This window comes from Mustela nivalis (assembly GCF_964662115.1).
Source record: "Mustela nivalis genome assembly, chromosome: 1".
Classification (NCBI taxonomy): Eukaryota; Metazoa; Chordata; class Mammalia; order Carnivora; family Mustelidae; genus Mustela; species Mustela nivalis.
Genome location: NC_139020.1, coordinates 28,265,357 through 28,284,394, shown reverse-complemented (window position 1 = coordinate 28,284,394; position 19,038 = coordinate 28,265,357). Strand labels below are relative to the sequence as shown.

The 19,038-nt window shown below is 37.5% G+C and overlaps 1 protein-coding gene and 1 long non-coding RNA gene across 6 annotated transcripts in view; one reads left to right on the top strand and one right to left on the bottom strand.

Annotated features, from left to right (window-relative positions):
- Positions 1–5,659: 5,659 nt before the first annotated feature.
- On the bottom strand, positions 5,660–17,018 carry HSPA13 (heat shock protein family A (Hsp70) member 13). 2 transcript variants are annotated; one of them, XM_082689298.1, is made up of 5 exons: positions 16,899–17,018; positions 14,711–15,051; positions 12,800–13,013; positions 10,818–10,985; positions 5,660–8,830 (listed from the first exon to the last, which is right to left on the bottom strand). In XM_082689298.1, the coding sequence occupies exons 1-5, from the start codon at positions 16,921–16,923 to the stop codon at positions 8,163–8,165; spliced, it is 1,416 nt and encodes a 471-aa protein (XP_082545424.1). In that variant the 5' UTR covers positions 16,924–17,018; the 3' UTR covers positions 5,660–8,162. The 2 variants fall into 2 exon arrangements, with proteins under 2 accessions (XP_082545424.1, XP_082545425.1); XM_082689299.1 differs by having other exon boundaries at positions 16,079–16,935.
- Positions 17,019–17,152: 134 nt separating this feature from the next.
- Positions 17,153–19,038, top strand: part of LOC309843716 — a 212,125-nt gene continuing 210,239 nt past the window's right edge. For all 4 annotated transcript variants that reach the window (XR_014300305.1, XR_014300306.1, XR_014300307.1 and 1 more), the window contains exon 1: positions 17,153–17,241. This is a non-coding gene — a long non-coding RNA (uncharacterized lncRNA). The remainder of the gene's footprint in view (positions 17,242–19,038) is intronic.

The following is a 19,038-nucleotide window of genomic DNA, read 5'->3' as shown; positions in this document are numbered from 1 at the left end:
TTTTAACCATAAAGTAAATTAAGAAAGTAATGATTATAATTTCAATATGTAGAAATATTTACCTTAGCTGATAGAAGGAAAGTCCTAAGGAGGATTAAGTTGAATTCTTGAAAGGATAATGAGGATATTTATTATTGAAAGCATACCATATGCCTCGTACTGTGCAAGGCATTGGGACCTTTTATTACTTCAGTCTTCACTAAAGAATATAAGAAAGGCCTTTAAAAAAAAAAAAGAATATAAGAAAGGTATTATTATCTACTCATTTTGTCAAAAACAAGATTTCAAGGGGAAATGGGCCAATAGTATGTGGAATCCAGGTCTACATGGTGAGAAAATCATGTCTTTTCCAGTTCCAACTAAATGTCTCATTCTTGGGAGAACTAGTTAAAGAGTTTGGTGGTTGAAGTGGGGGAGAAAATTTTAAACCAATAGCTTTGTAAGCATAGTGAATGAAATTAAAATTTGGGGGCAGGCTGTTTTTACAAATATAAGTTTGAACCATACGAAATAGCCATTTTGTAGATCAAAATGGTTTAATAATGGCAATTTCATATAATTTTTTTAAACTTTTTTTTTCTTTTTTAAAGATTTTATTTATTTATTTATTTGACAGACAGAGATCACAAGTAAGCAGAGAGGCAGGCAGAGAGACGGAGGAAGAAGGCTCCCCGATGAGCAGAGAGCCGGATGCAAGACTCGATCCCAGGACCCTGGGATCATGACCCTAGCCGAAGGCAGAGGCTTTAACCCACTGAGCCACTCAGGCGTCCCAATTTCATATACTTTTAAATTAAATTTCATATACCTTTTTTGATATCAAACAGTATTAAGAAGACATACGCTGGGGCATCTGGGTGGCTCAGTCCGTTAAGCATCTGCCTTTGGTCATGATTCCAGAATCGTGGGATTGAGCTCTGCATTGTGCTCAGTGCTTCTCTCTCTCCTTCTGCTGCTCTCTCTACTTGTTCTCTCTTATTAAAAGATAAAATATTTTTTAAAAAGAAGACATCATGCTGTATTTTAATACACACAAATAGTTATAACTGATATGTAGGGACTTCCTTTTAGGAAAAATAACCAAGAAAAAATAAGAAAATATAGTGACTAGTTAAAAAGATTTCAGGATCTTGGGACAGAGTGCCTGAGTAAAACCCCACTCCCACCACTTTCGGGTTGAGTCAGCTGGGGCAAGTTAACTTACTTCTCTGGGCTTACTTGGGAGTAACAATTTTATTTACCTGCTAAAGTTTTTGAAAATTAAATCACATAACATGTAACACTTAGGACAGTGTCTGGCATGTAGAAAATACTCAATAACATGTTAGCTATTATTTACATATCAACAGTCACAGCCCCTTTGGTTGTAGTCTCATTTACAAACCCACATCATGGAATACACGTTAAGTAAATAAAAAGGGCAAAATCTAGCCAATGTTTATGAAAGTCTACTCTATTCACAGCAACTTGGGATAACTGGAGATTAAAATAAGATACAGTCCCCCGTGCTACACAATATGATATCCTATTTTTGTTGGGTTATTATATTATGTCACTTGAGAAGGAGGCAATTAGGACAGATCCAGTTCCTTCTAGCTTTCCTGATTCATATTCTGCTAGCCGTCATTTTGCAAGCGAGTGGGCCATCTGTAGAATACGGAAATCAAGACTTGCCCCTATACTGTAAGCTACATTTCTCTAAATGTGCTTATGGAGATGAAGAGATTTAGGTAATTCGTGTGGCTGCTCTGTGGCTAAATTAATAAGGTAATAGGTATGAACTGGGAAAAGGCTGGCTGGCTTCTCTTGATGGTGGCTGACGAGGTACCCAGAGTTGCCCACTGGTTATTCATACATTGAGCCGTCTGAGCACAGAGTTAGTCACGTAGTTGATCAAAGGTAGGCATCTTGTTTTATCTCCTGGCACAAAGAACAAAATGAAAATGGACAGACATAGGAGTAAAATATAAAAATAGGTCATGATTGAGAAATATTTGTGATATTAAAAAAATCTGAAAGATTTGAAAAATATTTGCTCCACAATGTTTAGAATGAAAATAACACATATGCATTGCTTTGTGTGCACCAAGGGAAGTGATAGAGGATCGATTTTCGAATTCATGCTTAAAAAATGTAACTCTTTAATATACTTAAGAATGATCATTGGTTTCTTGCCGACACATGTAGCAGAAAATGTAATGTGATCAGAGAGTAAGGCTGGAATAAATGATTTGGAATGAGGGGCAGTGGAGCACAAATAGGAACTAGGTGTATGTATTGATAACACTTCAGTTGCCACTAATTCCCTCTGAACATTTGCTTTTGGCTCTCAGTTCTCAACCTTTGTGTAACAATCTCCAGGTATTACAGAAGAGCCATCTGTTTTCCCTGTACCGCCATATCAGTGATTTGCAGATGTAATGGATATGAATTAATGTTGACCGTGATGTGCACAAAGTCCTGTTGTTTCATACATTTTGTCTGATTATTTACTCAAATGAGTTACTCCATATTGCATCTTGGCCAAAACCAGAAGTCCAACAAATGACACTTGGACCAAATGTTTAGCCACGCAGTTAAGGGTCATAAGTTTAAAAGCAGAAGGAAGAAAAGAAGGAAAACAAAGAAGGGTAAACAACTAAGGGATTTATTATTATTATTATTATTATTATTATTATTATTTTAGATTTTATTTTATTTGTTTGACAGACAGAGATCACAAGTAGGCAGAGAGGCAAGCAGAGAGAGAGGAGGAAGCAGGCTTCCTGCTGAGCAGAGAACCCAATGCGGGGCTCGATCCCAGGATCCTGGGATCATGACCTGAGCCGAAGGCAGAGGCTTTAACCCACTGAGCCACGCAGGCGCCCCATGGGGTTTATTTTATTTTTAATTTTTAAAAGTAATTTCTATGCCTAACCTGGGGCTCAAACTCACAGACTTGAGATCAAGAGTTGTATGTTCTACCAACTGAGCCAGCCAGGCACCCCCTTGTGGGGTTTATTGTTCTTAAGTAGAACGAAGTCTCAAGGTGGAGAGGACAAAGTTGGCCAGTGTGGTTCGATAATACCACCAGGCTGCTTGTATCTTTTGCTCAAACATCATCCATAGCCCATCTTGGTTGATAGCTGGAAAAACCCATTGCTTTTGCAAGAAGAAAGGAATGGTGAGGAACAAAACATTTAATAGCACAAATGTGTAAACTTAAAAGAAAAAAAAAGTGTGGGGTTTCTACCTAGGGATTTATGCTTACATCTCAGTGGTCAGAATTGAATCACTAGCCACCCCTAGCTACAAAGGAAGATGGGAAACAGGTTTTAAAGCAGTGGGTGTGGCTGCTTTAAACATATTTCTATCTTCGATAGGAAAGATACTGCAATATAGCCATATTATCTGCCATAACTACTCTCTGCCACAGAGTCTTTTTCAACCAGAACTAATCTCAGCAAAATAACTTTAGTTTAGCGAAGTGGGAGACAGAGGAAGAGCAGTTATTATAAGTACTAACTGAGATCCAATTCCCAATTTCCAATACTACATAGGCCACATTAGATGATTTAAGGTGAATGGATGAACTCTTTAACTGGAGAAATCTATGTGTGTTTATGTGATATACATATGTTAATAAAGTCACAAGGAGATATTTTAGATAAGCCAGATGATAATTAATTCAATAAGGTATAAAACAGCATTTGGTCCTGCTTTAACATACAAATAATGTCAATTAAAAAAATTTTTTTACTTAATGTCTATTAATTCCTATTACAAAGTAAATAAATGCTTTACCAAGGCAAATTTATTTTCTTTCATACTTCAGGAAAATTTTCAGTAATTTGCAGAAACTTGAGAACTATAGAATCAGGCAGGGGCTTGAGAGTCATAGGTAAAATAATAACCTATTTTATTGTGGCGTTTTCTTACAATCCCACATTAATTGGCATTCACTGAACTTCTTTGCTTATTTATCTACCACAGCCATTTGTAATATCAAGTACTTTCTTTGCTCTAGGTACTCTCAAAAACCAGTGATTTAGTTAGAAGTATAAAGGATTAAATAGCATTACCAAAATCTTTAATTTTACTATCATCTGCTAAATAAGAAGTCTTTCATGGATACCATCCAGTAGTTAAGTAACTGAATAAAATGGGTACTATGGGGTTTTACTATGTGATGGAAAAAGCAGCACAGCACTGCATTTGAGCATGGATTGGATTTGAATCCTGACTCTGTGCCACTTACTAGCTGTATAATCAATCCTAGGGAAATTTCTTGACACACCTGTGCCTTAATTTCCCTATCTGAAAATGGAGATAATAGTACCTACTCATTGGTTTGCTGGAACAAAACTTAAGTGGTTATCACTAAAACATTTTTTTGAAGATTTTTATTTATTTACTTATTTGAGAGAGAGTGAGTGGTGGGGAGAGGGGCAGGAGAGGGAGAAGCAGACTCCCCACTGAGCAGGGAGCCCAACACAGGACTTGATCTCAGGACCCTCGGATTATGACTTGAGCCAAAAGCAATCGCTTAACCCACTGAGCCACCCAGGTGCCCATCATTAAACATTTAGAGCAGTACTGGTACATAGTACTCTATTATCTATTGCTGAACAACAAATTAATCCAAAACTCAATGGCTTAAAACCACAAAAATATAACTTCCTTGGGTCAGGAATCCACTTAGCTGGACTATTCTGGTTTAAATCTCTCATGAGATTATACTTGAATTTCAACTGAGACCGCATTATCTAAGGAAGAGAGGGCTCACTTTTGAGAAGGCTCTCACAGCCATTAAGTTGGTGCTGTCTGCTGGGGAGCTTATTCACCTCCATGTACCTACCTTCCATCATTAGCAGGGAGTCCTCCAATCTTGCACACATTCAAGGGAAGATCACAATAGGAGATGAATACCAGAAAATAGGGGTCATTGGAAGCTACACTGTAGGCTGCCTATCTCAGTGGGCCACTGTGTTTTTGTTGGTTAAATAAACTAAATACGGGAGTGTCACTGTATTTCCTCATTTGAGTCCCTCAGCAATGGTGGTTAGAAAAACCATGAAGAAATCACAGGAACAATTGGAAAAGTCAAGTCTACTATCTTCAAGGGCTCATCTGAAAAGACTACATTAATCATATGAATTTCTTTAAATAGATAAAATATGTATATATAGGTTTTATCCAAACTTTATTAGAAAATGATGACTACATTATGAAGATGAAAACTTCATTAGAAAATGAAGACTACAATAATCAAATGAATTTCTTTAAATAGATATAATATGTATATATGGTTTTTATCCAAACTTTATTAGAAAATGATGTATTACTGAATCCACCAAAGGATTACAGTAGTCTATTATGTAGGATTATTCACTAATTATAGATTAATTTAGGTCTTTGTTACATTATAGTCAAAGGTCATGAATTGGTATTCACAATTCTGGAACTGCTGCTTCTATGATACAGGAACTGTCACCTCTAAATTAGGAAGGTAAGTGGAAAAGGACATAAGCAACCCCAGCGTCAGGATGCAGGGGAGAGGGCAAGAGCCACAGAGCTCACGCACCATGAGTGTCACATCAGCCGGCCCTGCTTCCCTTTTCACTTATAAACCTCAAAAATGTACTCTGGCCTAGCCGTGCATGGAAAAGAAAGTACACAGTTTAAAAAACAAACTGCAAAGTGGTATTTATTTACATTCAAATGTGAATTACCTGTACACACACAAATTTAAGAGGCACAATCTGTTATGCACAGTAACTATATAAATTTCCGTACATGTTATACACAGTAGCATCTGTTAAGTCAGTGGCTGGAGTGAAAACACAGTACTGAAACATTCCTGATACAAAATAAATTACTCATTCACATATTCTACTCATACAACAGTTAGTATTTAAAAAATTAATGCACTTCAAAAAACACTAGTTACATGTACAGCCAAAACATACTGTTTTACGGAAAATGTCAAGATTATTAGGCATAAACAATCCCTTTTGGGATGCATTTTGATTTTTTAAATAAATAAACTACATTGATTTGAAGACCATTTATACAGAGGCCCCTAAAATATGATTGAAGATAGACATTTGCTTTGTATTTTTAAAGGCATAACTATACTAGAGAATATGCTAAACTCTTGCCCCCAAATTCCAGCACTGCCATTCTCTTTTTTTGGACACGATCAAATTACTTAAATTCTAACATTAGTATGAGATTAGCTGCCCTGTTTTGCAAATTGTTTCCACTAAAAAGTGGTAACAGATCTTCCTGAACTATCTCATGTATTTGAGAGAGTCAAGATATTTTTTTAAAAATGTTAAAATGCTTTAGGTTAAAGCTGATAATATATGTGGAGATTTTGATAGATTGAACACTTTCCTCTTAAGACCTAAGCAAAAAGACCTTTTCCAATTTTAAAATCTATTAAAGATTGATGTCAAGTCCAAGAGAACACTTGAATATTTTCATAATGCAGTGAAGGATTCATCTTTGGCATTTCTCCGTTAGTTATAAAATAAAATATGTCAACAAACATTTTTTACTTTTCTATCTACTTACTAGACAATCTGTACACAAAACTATGTGATTGAAATTGTGTTTTAACAGCAATCTCATCGCTTACAATTTTTTTTAGATCTGCAAAAAATACTAACATTAAGCTTTTTACTGTCAGAAGCTGAAATGTTCGATGTTGCTGAAATGTCTGCTTAGTTCTCTTTTTCGGTCATTGGAAATTGAATAACTTTTAAATTCAACAATAGATAAAGCAGACATACTTTTTACATTAACAAACATGTTGACCAGAGTATAATTTTTGAACAGTAGTATGAAGCATGCATTAAGGAAAAACAAAAACAAGAACAAAAACCTTCAACTTTGGGCATCACAGTAACAGAACTACTTGCTACATTTTCTTTCTTGGTCCCTGTAGCATTTCTAAAAGGAAACAAACAAAATCAAAACAAAACTGCTACAAATGCTCATTTGTAGAAATTTTTCAACATTGCCCTTCACATTATATTGCCACATTACTTTCAGTGTTTAATTTTTTTTTTTTTTTACTCGCATCACATACTAACCTTAAGGCTGAAAGCAGTCCAACTGTGACTACTGTAAAACGATAGTGGGAAACAATAAAGATTTTAAAAGTGAGCATGTTTTCCTCATTCAAAACTAATATATGGGAAAAAAATCTCAGTAAAAACTGAATCAAGTATGATTGGATAGTTCAAACGCAAGCTACATGCTCCCGGGCTTACTGAAAATAAACAAAGAAACAAAACCATAAATACTGTGGCTAATTACTGGTACTTATCAATGTCTGCAAAGGTCTTGGGTAACAAAGAAGAGATAGTAATGATGGCTTTATTGTGACATTAAGACATGTGTAAAATGAAATAAATAACCCCCACCTGTGTTTCATCAGGCAGAATTATGGAAATCCAAGCAGAGAAAGATGATGATGGCAACCAAAGAACTGGAATATACATTGGTTACATTTACTGTCTGGTATTGAAACACCTGAATAAATCTGTAGCTATTTTAAAATAAAGTTGATACAATAAATAATTTAAAAATCTGAAGAATGCAGGTTATGTAAATAGGACACATAATGGAATTTGTGAAAGTAAATTTATTACATAATATGGCCACTACTGAACATTATATATGCAGCTTATATTCCTAATACTGCTATCTCCCAGCCAATGTAAAAACCTGACAGCAATACTGTCCTTCAAGTATGGTTCAAACTAATAGTTACATGTGATATCCAAGTAAATCAATTACCAGCTCCTGCTAATACAATTTAGTAAGAACTGGGAATCGTAATATCGGCACTAGGCAATGTTTATAGAATGTCACTTTAAGTGCATGTGGCTATCTACTTACAGAATCCAGAAAACAAAACCACCCATGCTCCTGCAACAGTTTTACTTCAACTCTATCATGTGAAAAGTATTTGCTGGAATGAGAGCTCTCCAAAATCACGTAGGCTCAATCTGGTCACATTTAATCCTAAAACCAAATGCTATGTAAAATTCTGTGTATCTAAATGCTACCTTTCAGGTAAATGAGTATTTTAGAGACTTTTCTTTATTGGAGGTGGTCTGATAAAGAGGAAGCGCTCATCAGACAATCACAAATCATCATCCCTCCATGACTCAGTTGAAGTTGGTCTTTTGTAAATGCTTATTGGGAATTTCTAAAGCACTGACTTGGAGAGGCCAGGAGCCCCCATCAATCCCTGCTTGGATAGCCACTCCTGTCACCACTGCCAGGTCAGGGTCTACAGAAGTGTTGGGATCCTTTCCAAAGAACTCCTGAATGACTTGGCGGATTCGAGGAATACGAGTAGAACCCCCAACCAAAACCACCTCATCGATCTCAGTCTTCTCCAGGTGGCCTTCTTTTAATACTTGCTGAATGGGTACAAGTATTTTCTGGAAGAGATCTTCATTAAGGGTGTCAAAGAGCTTCCGTGATATTTCTGTTTCAAATAACACCTGACTTTCTCCACTTGTCTTTTCAGAAAGCCCAGCTCCAACCACGCTGTTCACATGGCGGCCATCAGCGGGAGAAAATCTGTCCTTTGGCAGGTCAGTGTCACCACTCTGAGGCTCCTTCTTGTCCTTTTCCTCCACTGTTAGTAATACTGACAACTGAGCAGACTGATGAAGAGTCAGATTTAATTTGACCATTTCCACAGCTTGTCTTAATCTGTGAATTTCCTCTTTCCTAGAGGGTAGAAAACCGTATGTTTGATAAATCTGTTTATATAAATACTGAAGAAGTCTTTGATTGAAGTCCTGTCCTCCAAGTTTATTGTTTCCTAAGTTAGAAATAAAAAGGCATGTTATACTTATGTATTTGTATGTGTACATGTGTGTGTATATATATATACATATATATGTCTGTGTAGCATGTATGAAAACAATATACTAGGAATAACAAATCTCTTGCTTAACGTACTTAACTATTTAGATTTTATTCACACAAAGACTGATGTAAAATAATTGGATTAAAATAATTTTAACTCTAATGTATATTGTTTAAAAACAATGGATATCTGGTTAAAAAAAATTTTTTTTGAAGATTTTATTTATTTTATTTGACAGGCAGAGATTACAAGTAGACAGAGAGAGAGAGGAGGAAGCAGGCTCCCTGCTGAGCAGAGAGTCCCACATGGGGCTCGATCCCAGGACCCTGGGATCATGACCTGAGCCGAAGGCAGAGGCTTTAGCCCACTAAGCTACCTGAGCTACCCAGGTGCCCCTGGTTAAAAATTTTTAATAAAAAAGGAACTATCACTTAATGATATCCAATAATTTTTCTGAAGATAAAAGTTGATGAAAGATTAGCTTTTAACAGCAATTTAAAAACACTGAATGTTATTACTCTCAAGAGGAAAAAAAAGTCTTTATAATTAAAAAGTAACAGTAGCCATTTTATCTTTTTCTTTCAATCCTTTTGCTTGCTTAAGAGCTAAAATTTTAAAAAAAGAGAGAGAGAAAGATTTAAAAGCAAAAGATTAATGTTAATACAGATCCCTGGCATTGAATTTGGTTCTAAAGACTCCAGGTAGGAAAAAGAAAAATGCTAAAGTTAGACAACCTATAACTTATAGCTTCACTTTTCAAACAGCCTCCATTCTTGAAATTAAAAAAAAAAAAAAAAAAAAAAAAAAGATTTAGAATACAAAATCCTATAATTTCCTAGAGAACACTATTACTAGATTTTCTAAACATATTTTGTAAAACATGTTATCAAATGAAATAAACTGATTACTCTTCATTTTAAAGGATTTTTCTTTTTTCATTTTTTTATTGACATATAATGTATTATTTGCCCCAGGAGTACAGGTCTGTGACATTTCTTCACAGCACTCACCATAGCACATACCTTCCCCAATGCCCATAACCCAGCCAACCCACAACAACCCTCAGTTTGTTTTGTGAGATTAAGAGTCTCATATGGTTTATCTCCCTCCTGATCCCATCTTGTTTCATTTTTTCCTTCCCTATCCCCCATGACCCCCCTGTCCTGCCTCTCAAATTCCTCTCTGATTGACTTATTTCACTCAGCATAATACCCTCTAGTTCCATCCACGTTGCTGCAAATAGCAAGAGTTCGGGGGTTTTGATGGCTGCATAGTATTCCATTGTGTATATATATCACATCTTCTTTATCCATTCATTTGTTGATGGACATCTAGGTTCTTTCCATAGTTTGGCTATTGCGGACATTGCTGCTATAAACATTTGGGTGCATGTGCCCCTTCGGATCACTACGTTTGTATCTTTAGGGTAAATACTTAAAGGATTTTTCTTGCTTTCTGTTCCCTTCACCACAGCCATGAAGTCCTACTGGCTCAGTGAGCTACAACTGGCAATGTATTTATTTGCTTGATAGGGTGCTCATTTTCTTTAAACTTCACTTTTTGTTGTTATATATATAAATGGTGGTTATAAAATCACATATACAGACCACCAAAATGAAGTTCAAGTATAGTGAAAAAAAATTTTGTTTATTTCTATTGATTTATTTTGGAGAGAGCAAGCGTATGCACGTGCGAGCAAGGAGAAGAACAGAGGGGTAAAGAATCTCAAGCAAATCCACACCCAATGCAGAGCCTCATACGGGGCTTGATTTCACAATCCTGAGTTTGTGTCCTGAATCTAAACCAAGAGTTGGATGCTTGACCAACTAACTCACCCAGGTACCCCCTGAAAAAAGTTTTAAAATCAACACAACACATTAGGTGCGCTAATAAGAAAAGCATGTCTGAACCTCTTTCAGTTTCCATGTATTTTTCTTACCAGACATTGCTCGGGTTAGAAACATTCCTCCTTGTTTATTCAGCAATGACACATCTAGAGTTCCTCCACCCAAATCTATCACCAAGACATGAAAGACATCAGCCTTGTGGAGGCCATAGGCCATAGCTGCCGCTGTGGGTTCATTTATTACTCTCAAGATCTTCAGTCCTGTAAGATTGGTTGGAAGGAAGAACAAGTCATCAGAGGACAGCATGATCAAAATTCCATCCCACTTAACCTCATACCATGTTAGTGTGTTTTATGTGACAAGGACTCCACTGAGTAACAATGGGAGCAGTCACAAACCCAACAAAAATAGTGAAATGGGAATGATAAATATTGGTTTTTCTAAATGGGATCATTAAAATCATCTTAAAAGTTATTGATATGAGAAAAGCCCAGATTTAGTGGAATATATCATTATGTTCTGTATTACTTAATATTTAATTTAAAAAATCCTAGCCCCTTTTAATTTTTATTTTACTTGGGAATATAAGAATAATAAAACTTTAATCATTATGTACTATAATAAATTGCTGTGGAAATGAAATAAACTTACTACGCTCTTCTTTTTTTTTAAAGTGACTTTGAAAAAAAGCAGGTAAGTAAACAGAAGAGATCATAAAAAAATTTTAGATGTAAATGGATTCCTCTCTATCCCTCCCACTCACACCACAGACCATATAGGGTTCCAATCAGTACAATGACTCTTAAAAAAGTACTTAAAAATTTAAGACTCTCAAATGTAAATCTGAAATATATAGCAAATCTGATCTTGAAGGTAATGCGAAACAGTGAAAGTTTAGGCAAAAAAAAAAAATCAGATTTCCTTGCACAAACCTCCTACTTTACCCAACTGCCACATGTCATGAGTGGTTTGGAAAGTAATATGGCATTTATGTATCAGGAGCCATAAAAAACTATTCCAATTCTGAACAATTTATTTAAAAACCTTTCATACCTTTTCCCTTAGCTCTCTGACTTCATTGCTCACTCCGCTCTGGTCACACTGACCAACTTCCCATCTTCATAAGCACTAGCAAATTCCCATTTTATGGCTGCTACACTGACTGTTCTCTCCCCTGCAACATCCTTCCCCTATACATCATCTTGGCTAACAACCTCGTCGTCTCCTTCAAATATGCTTAAATGTTATTTTCTCAATGAGGCCTACCCGACCACTCTAAAACCTTCAAGTTCCCCCACTTCCTGATCAACACCAGCAATCCTCTTCCAGTTCTGTTCTTTTTTTTCTTCCATAGCATGTTACTTTCTGATATATGTTCTATCAGGGTTTTCAACCAGGGCAATTTTGCCCTTAGGAATTTTGCCCCTCAGGGAGTATCTGACAGCATCTGAAGACAAAAGGTTGTCACTACTTGGAGAGGAGAGGTCTGCTAGCACCTAATGAGCAGAGGTTAGGGGTGAGCTAACTGACCTATACTGTACAGGACAGCTGCCCACAACACAGAATTATCTAGCCCAAAATGTCAATAATGCTAAGAGTGGGAAACCCCAGAATATACTTATCTTTAACACAGACCTTCTGTTTCTCTCCAGTGGAATATAAGTTCCGTGAGAACAGAGATTTATTTGTTTCATTTACCAAGGCACTCAATATTTAATGAATGGCTTCAATGAATTCTCTTCTACCTCAGACTTTCAAAAAAATAATTCAGTCATCTGAACATTAAAGAAAGTTTGTAGAAAAAAATTCCTCATGGCTAACATGCACCCATGTTCTCAGACTTTGTTAGAGGCCCACCTGACTGGCAATTGTCACAGTATGTTGCAACTCACATTGTGCTATAGAGTTTTCTTAATTTTTGTTTGTAAACATATCAAAATCCACCTAATTTACCCACTTTAGGTTTATTTATATGCCTAGTTAGGTGGTTTTCAAAGTGATACACCTTACTACAGAAGATTTTCAACCCAAGAACATTTTGAAAAAAATAAAGCTCAAGCAAGGGTGATATTACCTGCAAGGTTAGCTGCTTCAATTGTTGAATTTCTCTGTTTTAGATCGAATTCTGCTGGTACAGAAATAACAGCATTGGCAACTGGCATTCCAAGATACTCCTCTGCCATTTCCTTTAACTTCAACAATAGTCTAGAGCCAACGTATTCTGGAGAAACGGTGATGGTCTCATTACTTGTCACAGAAAACTCAACCATTCCGTTTTTGTTTAAAACCTGCGAATAGGATTTGCCAAACAAAAAAAAAAAAAAAAAAAAAAAGAAAAGTAAAATCATACATACACACATATACTTAAATACTTAAATATATACACACACACTGGACTTACAACAAAAACTTTATAAGGTCATTTATTTGTAAGCTATCATTTACTAAAATTAGAAGTTATTAAAAGCTATACTTTAAAAATCCATAAAGTGATATCTACAATAACAGCAGAATAAAAATAATCCATCACCAAGCATATGAAGGTAAGACAGAAGATTCTTAATATATATATATATATATATATATTAAATGAATGAAAAAAAAAAGATGAAATATATAAGGAATAAAAGTTGCTGGATCATGTATTTGACTTAGGATCGTTTTTCTTTAGTTAACTTGATTCCAAAAATAATAGATACCTGAAAAAAATGCTCTGGAACATATTAACAAGAATAATTTAGTACTTCATTATGTTCTTATCCAAGAATCAAATATCACTTGAGGAAGTTGAGATGCAATGTGGGGGGTTTGGGGGGTAGGAAAAGAATAATTGAAACAAGATGGGGTCGGGAGACTCTTAATTTCACAAAACAAACCGAGGGTTGTCAGGGGGAGGCGGGTAGGAGAGGGTGGTGGGGTTATGGATACTGGGGAAGGTATGTGCTATGGTGAATGCTGTGAAGTGTATAAACCTGGCAATTCACAGACCTGTACCCCTGGGACTAATAATACATTACATGTTAATAAAAAAAATTTTTAAAAATTTAAAAATTAAAAAAAAAAGAATCAAATATCACTTACATTCATATTTCCATGAAAACATGTATTAGGTCACTATCCCTGTGCATTTAAAAAACTAGGTTAATTCTAAAACATACTACCCTACTTTCATCAAAGACTATTCATATCAAGAGTAAAGGGAATTAGTCTTCTAAGAAATTATAAGAATTTTACCCCCATCATTCTAGACTACATAATTAGGTTTCATCAGTTTCAATGATGAAAACTTGACCATCTACCAACCTATTGGGGAAAAATAAAAACAAGCTACAGACACTATTAAAATGAGGCCCAAAGACACTATCCTATCAGATCCCACATGAAACATAAACAACAAAAATCACAACACTCAGAAACTTAAAAAACTCCAAATATCATTCTAAGGAACCATGTCATATTGCTGAATTTCAAACAAGTCATAAAATCACATGCCTCTATGATCTCTTTTCAAGTATATAAATATGATTATCCTAACACAGAGAGCATCTATAAACCTATCTAGCCATCCACCTGTCTGTCCATCCATCCATCCACCCACCATCCATGCATAGTACATGGGGCTTCATTAGTTTTCTTGCTACAAAGGAAGAGCTAAGCAGGCAGGCAAGCAGACATCCATCATCCCTCCATCCAGCCATATTTCATGGGGTTTCATCAGTTTTCTTGCTACAGTGATAAAAGAGCTAAACAGATATTCTGAGAGAAAATATTCCGAAAAATGGCAGAGCAAGAACATAGTAGCTCTGTGGAGCCCATGAATTAACTCATCCTGGAACTGTTGTTATAATGTAGGACAGCTTGTTATAATGTAACTTCCATGCAGATTAAGTAAATTGAAACAGAATGTTTTTAACTTGAGGCCAAGGCATCAACTGAAACAGTATGCTAAACTAAAATTACAATAGATTTTAGCTTAATCACTTACCTTAAATGGGTATCTGCCAACTTCAGCCTCCAGCTCTTCTGGGGTAAAAATCTTGCCTATGAATCTCTTGGCATCATATATTGTGTTCTGAGGATTTGAATCTGCCAGCTCTAAGCTTTCATAACCCACATATACATCACTGTCAGTAAACGACACCATGCTGGGTATACTGATATGCCCATTTTCATCCGGAATGACCTTTACTTTTCCCGTACCAGGAAAAAACACCCCAACAGAACAGTAGGTGGTACCAAGGTCAATGCCAATCACTTTAGGAGTAGGCAACGGTAAATACTGTTGTGCCAAATAGCCAGCCAACAGGAGAGTCAAAACAGCTGATCCTGAAATATAGGCAAATTAAAATATATGTTTTATTAAACTAGTACAATATGCTAAATTACTATAGCAAAGTCTCTTTAATATCACTCTTTGAAACAAGACTAATGCACTCTGAAATATTTTCTTTTATAGTACTATAGATAACACTTGCCTCAGACATCAAGTTTTTCATAATGCAAAATGACTATAATACAGTTAAAATGAAGGAACAACCCAAAAAACAGAAACAAAAACCCTGTAGTTGTATGTCTGAGTACTTCACCTATGGGTGAAGATAAAGTAAAAACATAAATAATTGTGCTGATGCTGACAGGAAAAGCCATTTATCTCTACCAAAAACTAGATAAATGTAATATAGATATAATTCAATTTCTTGATCAATTAATATTCAGATCTCATAGCTTTATAGACAGCTTTATCATTATTAAAAAGAAACTCCATTATTAGAATTTCGACAGCAAGAACTGTTATTGAAGGGCTAAAACTTTTTTTTTTTTAAGATTTTATTTATTTGACAGATGGAGATCACAAGTAGGCAGGGAGGCAGGCAGAGAGAGAGGGGGAAGCAGGCTCCCTACTGAGCAGAGGACCAGACATGGGGCTCGATCTCAGAACCCTGGGACCATGACCTGAGCCGAAGGCAGAGACTTTAACCCACTGAGCCACCGAGGCACTCTGGGCTAAAACTTTTTATCCCCTCATGTTCTTTTACCTTTCAAAAGAATAAACTGGATAAATTGGGGAAATTATTTTGAAAGTTGTTTAAATATGAAACTGCTACTTTACAACAGAATTAATTAACAGAAACAACGTTTTCTGTATTTAAATACGAATTAAGCAAATGCGTCTTGCAGAAGTTAACATTTAGGGAAGGAGAACCATAAATGTCTAACCCTAAATGCGACATAAAGCTCCCTGAAGGCAGGTTTTATTCTCTGTTGTATCCCTTGAAACTAGGAATGGCTCCTAGGACATAGCAGATGCTCAACAAATAATGATTTAAAGAAACACACGCACACACATACATACACAAATTCGAAAAAACGCCACGCAGACCGTAAACATTAGGGATGAAGAAAGATGCCACTTCGGATTTACAACTAATCTGTTATTTGGTTTCAGGAGACTATGTCCATACATGTTACATACGACCCAAAACGTCAATTGGCAGGAGTCTGCTTGACTAATTGTGAGCTCATCCTCATCAACACACAACTCAAAAAAAAAAAAAAAAAAAGAAAGAAAAGAAAAAGAAAAAGAAAAAAAAATTAAAGAAAAGAAAAGAAAGAAAGAAATCAAGTGCCAACCCCACTTTCCTCTAGCTCCTACGTGGAGAACGTCAGAAACATTTCACGATCTTCTCGCTCGGGGAGGGTTGCTTACTAACCCAGACTGGCGGAGAGTGCAGCAGACTATACCTGCAAGAGGCCTGGCTCTCTCAAAACGCAGCATCCCGCGGCTACAGCTCAGGCCGCCGGTACTGCTCCTCCCCCCTCCTTACAAAGGGGTCCTGGAGACGCACGTTCTTGCAGCCTCCCAAAGGCCCAAATTCAACCGATTCAAAATCAACGCTCTTTCGAAAGGAACCCTTCCCGAGGCCCGATGTCCCTGGGATGTACGCAGAGGGTCGCCGCCGGCCCCACATGGCCTACTCTGGCCCAGACCGTTTCTAGACGCGACCCTCAATCCTGCGCCCCGAAGAACCAAAAACCGCCCTTAAGTCACCTTTCCGGAATCCTTCCCACTGCGCCAATTGGATCCAGGAAGTGACAACCACCCACGCCCACCCCGGCCTTCCCCAAACTGCGCCGGTGCCCACAACCACCACAAGGAACCCCTGGTCACTGACCTAAGATCGTCATCTCTCCAGCCATCACAGTCCCGCCGGAGAGGCTTGGGATGACTGTACAGACGTGAGGTGCCGCCCCCACGGCGTCTCCCAGGCCCGAGGCTTACTGGGTAATGTAGTTCTCTTGCTCCAACATAGTTAGAGAAGCCACAGTTCTGACCAGAGTTGGGACTTCATTTACCGTCAGGTCGCGGGGCTGAGCGCCTCCATTCAACCGCTGCCCGTGACGTCTGAGCGCCCGCCCACGCCTCTACTACGGAGCCAATTAGGCTGAGGTTAAGGAGAGCCAAGAAGAGCGACTGCAGTTTATAATCAAACCCGAAGCTCCTGGAGCCACGTTAAGGTAAAAACACACCATTTCTTTAGCACCGCCCCACTGCTTTGCATTCTGGGAAGTGTAGTTCGGGCCTATTCCCCACCCTCCATTCGAGATAGGGAGAGTGAGGAACCTTAGGTGCTCGCCTTGTCAAGCCGTGTTCCTATCCCAGGCCTAGGTTCAGAGCCTTTGTCTTTTCGTTTTTCCTACCTTTTAAAGAATGCTCCTTTGCCTGGGATCTGGATGGATTCTGGATGGGGTTCCTCTAAACACCCCACACTCCTCCAGCCTTCCTGCAAGAGCCCCTACCTCCTTGGGGGTGCAGAGGAAGGCCGGAGGGACAGCCGTTGTTAACTTCTAATGACATCGTCAGCCCGCAGCTTTTGTTTTGGGATAAATGAGTTCAAGCAATCTTCAGCGAAATGTCATTTATCCAAGAGAGCAGGGACGCGTTTTCTCAATTGCTAATACTGGAGTCGGCTGTTGTAATCGGAAACGAAAACAAAATACTTGAGCTTTCTCTTGAATTAAGTCATATTTGGCAGGAATGGCTTTCATGGACAAGTCGTGTAGCACGTGATGGCCATCCAGGACACTTGTTTTTCAGATTCTAGTCTGTAAGAGACCCTTCTTCTTCTTCTTTTTTTTTTTTTCTTCTTGGTCACTGGTAGTACTTCATGGTTCTTTTTGAGAGTGTTTTGTCTGTCATTGCTGTTAAAGTTCCCCAGAACTATAATCCTGGAGAATTGAAATATGTTTCCTCATTTTAGATGTAAGTCAAACAATCCCTGTTGACAATAGGTCATGCTGCTGGGATATATACTACTGGCTTTTTTATTTTAAAATGTATATGAAAATATTGATGGTTATTGAAGTTGAAGTATAGGTAATGGGGATTAATTATAATCCGCTTTTGTATATTGAAAACAACCTTCATAATGTAAACTATGAAAAGTGTGTGTAGGTCTATAGTGAGTACTGTTCAGTATAACTTCTTTATGAAGAACACATAATTCAAACACTTAAGTCGTGAATATTATTAGGTATAATGATCATATTAACAAACATTTTACCATAGCGGTAGCCACTGGTAACAGTCAGAAGGAGAGACAGAAGGTAAACACAAACATAATTTATTATGGTGTATACTGTGAAAATAAAGGAAATAGCATCTCAAATGGAGCAGGAGAAGCCTTGAAGGGGGAGCTCTCTGGGACTACCACCAGTTGTCAATTGCATGCAGGGGTGGCGGGGTGGAGGGAGGGGGGAGCCATACCTTGCATCCTCAGCAGGAAGAAGCTTAATTTACTGCCCCAGTAAACTTTTCTCCTTGCCCAGAAATAGGAATTGCCAATGAGAAGTTCAAACTCTTTAGGGACACCTGGGTGGTTCAGTCAGTTGAGATCTGCCTTTGGTTCAGGCTCCGGTCCTGATCCTGGAGTCATAGGATGGAACCCCCCGCCCTACCTTGGGCTCCCTGGTCTGCAGTGGGGAGTCTGCTTCTGCCTCTCCCTCTGCTTCTCTCTCTGCCTCTCCCCCAGTCTGCAGCCCACTCCACACTCACGTTTCATCACTCACGCACTCTCTCACTCTCTCAAATAAAATTGTTTAAATTTTTTTTTTAGAAAAGTTCAAACTCTCACTCCACTCCAATGCACTTTTGTTCAGGAAAGTCCTTCACAGTTTTGTCCTGTCCTCCATAGAAATAAACCTCTCTCATTTGGTTCTCTGGACTTGCCTATGATTCACTATAGTTTGCTTGTCCTGAATTGTAATTCCTCTGCTATTCCCAAATAAACTCGTTCTGCTAGTGAAATAACTGGC

Coding starts and splice junctions, on each gene's coding strand:
- HSPA13 (XM_082689298.1), bottom strand. CDS start 16,923: ATGGCTGGAGAGATGACGATCTTAG. Junction 13,014..14,710: donor TTGGCAGATACCCATTTAAG/GTAAGTGATTAA, acceptor TCCTATTCGCAG/GTTTTAAACAAAAACGGAAT. Junction 10,986..12,799: donor TGAAGCAGCTAACCTTGCAG/GTAATATCACCC, acceptor CCAATCTTACAG/GACTGAAGATCTTGAGAGTA.